At 32.7% G+C, this 3,038-nt stretch overlaps 1 protein-coding gene across 1 annotated transcript; it reads right to left on the bottom strand.

Annotated features, from left to right (window-relative positions):
• Nucleotides 1-2,093: 2,093 nt before the first annotated feature.
• LOC128100895 (olfactory receptor 8H1-like) lies at nucleotides 2,094-3,038 on the bottom strand. The gene has a single exon (XM_052723638.1). The coding sequence runs from the start codon at nucleotides 3,036-3,038 to the stop codon at nucleotides 2,094-2,096; it is 945 nt and encodes a 314-aa protein (XP_052579598.1).

Consider the following 3,038-nt stretch of genomic DNA (forward strand, 5'->3'; position numbering starts at 1 on the left):
TGAATACATGAACAATTGTAAAATGAGCTTCTACTAAAGTAGAGCATTTGCACTTCGCTTAAAACACTCAGAGCAATTTAGAAAAATAACTAAAAATAGTTTTATATTAGTAGTCAACAGTGGCATACAAATTAATAATTCATGAGTAATATCAGATGGTTTTAAAACTTTTGAAAAAAGTTTTAAAGTATTCATTACTAGAGATTACAAAGAAAAATCAAATAACTAGAAATACATTTTCTAAAATAATGTTTAAAGAGAAGAAAGACAATTCTGACTATGGTTGTAGAATATAAAGCTAAAATTATAATAATAAGGAAAATTAGAACATTTTTATAGCGTGTAAGAAAATATAAATTCATTATCAATTCTGTGTTAAAAATCAGTCATTACTAAATGCAGTAAAAGGTGCCAATCATTGAACTGCATTTTTTCTTTCAATTTCATATTTTTAAAATTAAAAAAAACCCATGATGTTTGGCAAATACATACATATATACATACATACATAGACACATACATACATAAACAGCACACATATATAGATACAGATATAGATGTAGATATAGAAATAGAAATAGATATAGATATAAATATAGTTATAGATATAGATGTCATTTCTCTCCCAGTTCCATCATTCTGTCTCCTCTCTGCCAGTCCATTTCCTAAAGTCATGCCTTTGTGCTGATTTTGTGACCAATTTAGTTAATCAGGGCCATTAGGATTATACATTGGAGCTTTGTATGTTCACAAGTGTGTAATAAATTTAAGGTAATGGCTTTTCTCTTCCTGAATTTATCAGAAAAAATAGAGCGCTTTCTCTCTCCATATTTGAAGATTGAGGACACCATTCAATGGTAGATCAGTGTAGATATCCACTGCTGTTATTATTTTGTGGCCTCAAGAGCTGCATTTTGTTCAGAAAATTGAATTTCATAGCTCTAATCTCAAGAATTCATTTTTAAATAACTTTAGAGAGTTATTTATATTAGACCAAGGATGAAGAGAAAGTAAAGTATTTGATACTTATCTTAGTGGTTGTGTTTCTAAAAGAGTTAACAGAAAAAGTACACAAGGATATTGCAGCATGAAGATTTATGACTTGATAAATTTATGATATGTCATGTTCAAAGCAATGTAAAATAAGCATAGTGTACTGACTATACATTCACTGAAAACATGCAGCAGCAAAGAGGTTGCAAAAAATAAGACTTTTTTAAAAAAAGAAATTATCACACCACATATCATTGCCCAAAAATAAATGATTGAAGAAAGCTGAACCAGAGTATGGAGGCAATAAGAACAACTTTGGGTGTATATATCATAGAGAGACATACCTGTACATTATTAGACTGAGAAGAACATGTGCCAAAATGTCAATAATTGTTAGTCTTTCTAGTCAGTAAAATGCCAGTTTTGAAGTTATATCCAGTATTTGTCTATAACTAACTGCTATTTTAATAAATTACTTTGAACCCAACTTAGGATATACAGATTATATTCCTTTTCAGATAGTTGTATTTGTGATTTAGCATAACTGAAAATAATTTCTAAAACAGCAGTCAGTAGTTTTCATATACAAGCAATAATTTCTTCATATAAAGTAATATGCTTATAATGTTAATAGCTGACATTTGTGATTATTTCCTCGAATGGATTTCATACATCATCTTAAGACATTGTTTTGGAATTATTCTCCTCTATTGCTGATGAAATTGAGAGTTAAGCACCCTGTGAAATTTGCTATTTCATACCACAAGAGGATGTCATCTGAGACTGTGGTCACTTTGAAAATTACTTTACTCATAAGGTAATAATTTAAGATTTGAGCATGGTATAGTTTTAAGAAGTTTAAACATGTCTTCTACTTTTTGTATTGAGTGTCCATAAAATCTGTGTGTATAACAAGTATTTCATTTTCTATTATAAATTATACATTTCAAAACACATTCCTGGAAATTTCCAAGAATTGTTTGTATAATGGAAATGACATCACAATAAGACAATAAACCTTTTGCTTATTTTTAGATGGAGAGGCTAGAGGGATAATGTGAATAAAGGAAAGTTGAATTCTTAGCATAGTTGTTATTATCTTATGTGTCCAGAGCTCTCTCTCTCTTCTTTATGACTCTACTGACAGCACATTTCACTTCTTTGTTTCTGAGACTGTAAATGAATGGGTTCAGCATGGGGATCACAATAGTATAGAAAACAGATGCCACTTGATCCTTTCCCAAGGAGGAGGACCTATTTGATTTTAAATGAGTAAAGATTAAGGTTCCATAAAATATGGTAACTGCCAGGATATGAGAGACACAAGTTGAGAAGGCCTTTTGTTTTCCTGTAGTTGAATTGATCTTCAAAATAGTAGAAAGAATGGACGCATAAGACACAGATATTGTAATAAGGGACAATAGTAGGGTAGATCCAGCAAAAACATATATAGTGATTTCAATATCACGTGTGTTGCTGCAAGACATGGCTATAAGTGGGGGTGCGTCACAAAAAAAGTCATTGATGACATTAGACTTGCAGAAATCCAGTGTTCCCATGCATATCATAACAGCAGTAGAATCCACAGCTCCAAGCACATATGAGCCAATAAGAAGGGCACTGCAGAATCTGCTGGACATAACAAATGAATAGTGTAGAGGGTTGCAGATAGCTACGTACCGATCATAGGCCATTGAAGACAGGAGAAAACACTCAGTAGCGGCAAAAAGGACAAAAAAGTAAATTTGAGTGAAGCAGCCTACGAAGGAAATGCTCTTGTTTGAAGTCAGCAGGCTCTCTAAGGTTTTAGGTGTGATGACAGTTGAGTAACTGAGATCAAGTAATGACAGGTGGGTGAGGAAGAAATACATCGGAGTGTGAAGCTGGACATCTAGACGAATGATCAGCATCATGCCTATGTTCCCCAACACAGTGACCAGGTATATCAGGAGAAACAGCACAGAGAGGACCAACTGAATCTCCTTGGAATCTGTCAGCCCCACGAGGATGAAATCAGGCTTATTTGTGAAATTCCAGGTGTTCAT

This window comes from Peromyscus californicus, unplaced genomic scaffold, assembly GCF_007827085.1.
Source record: "Peromyscus californicus insignis strain IS unplaced genomic scaffold, ASM782708v3 Scaffold_7__1_contigs__length_154581171, whole genome shotgun sequence".
NCBI classification, from domain to species: domain Eukaryota; kingdom Metazoa; phylum Chordata; class Mammalia; order Rodentia; family Cricetidae; genus Peromyscus; species Peromyscus californicus.

Excerpts from the sequence above, each read along its gene's own strand:
- LOC128100895 (XM_052723638.1), bottom strand. The coding sequence starts at position 3,038 with ATGAACACCTGGAATTTCACAAATAAGCCTGATTTCATCCTCGTGGGG.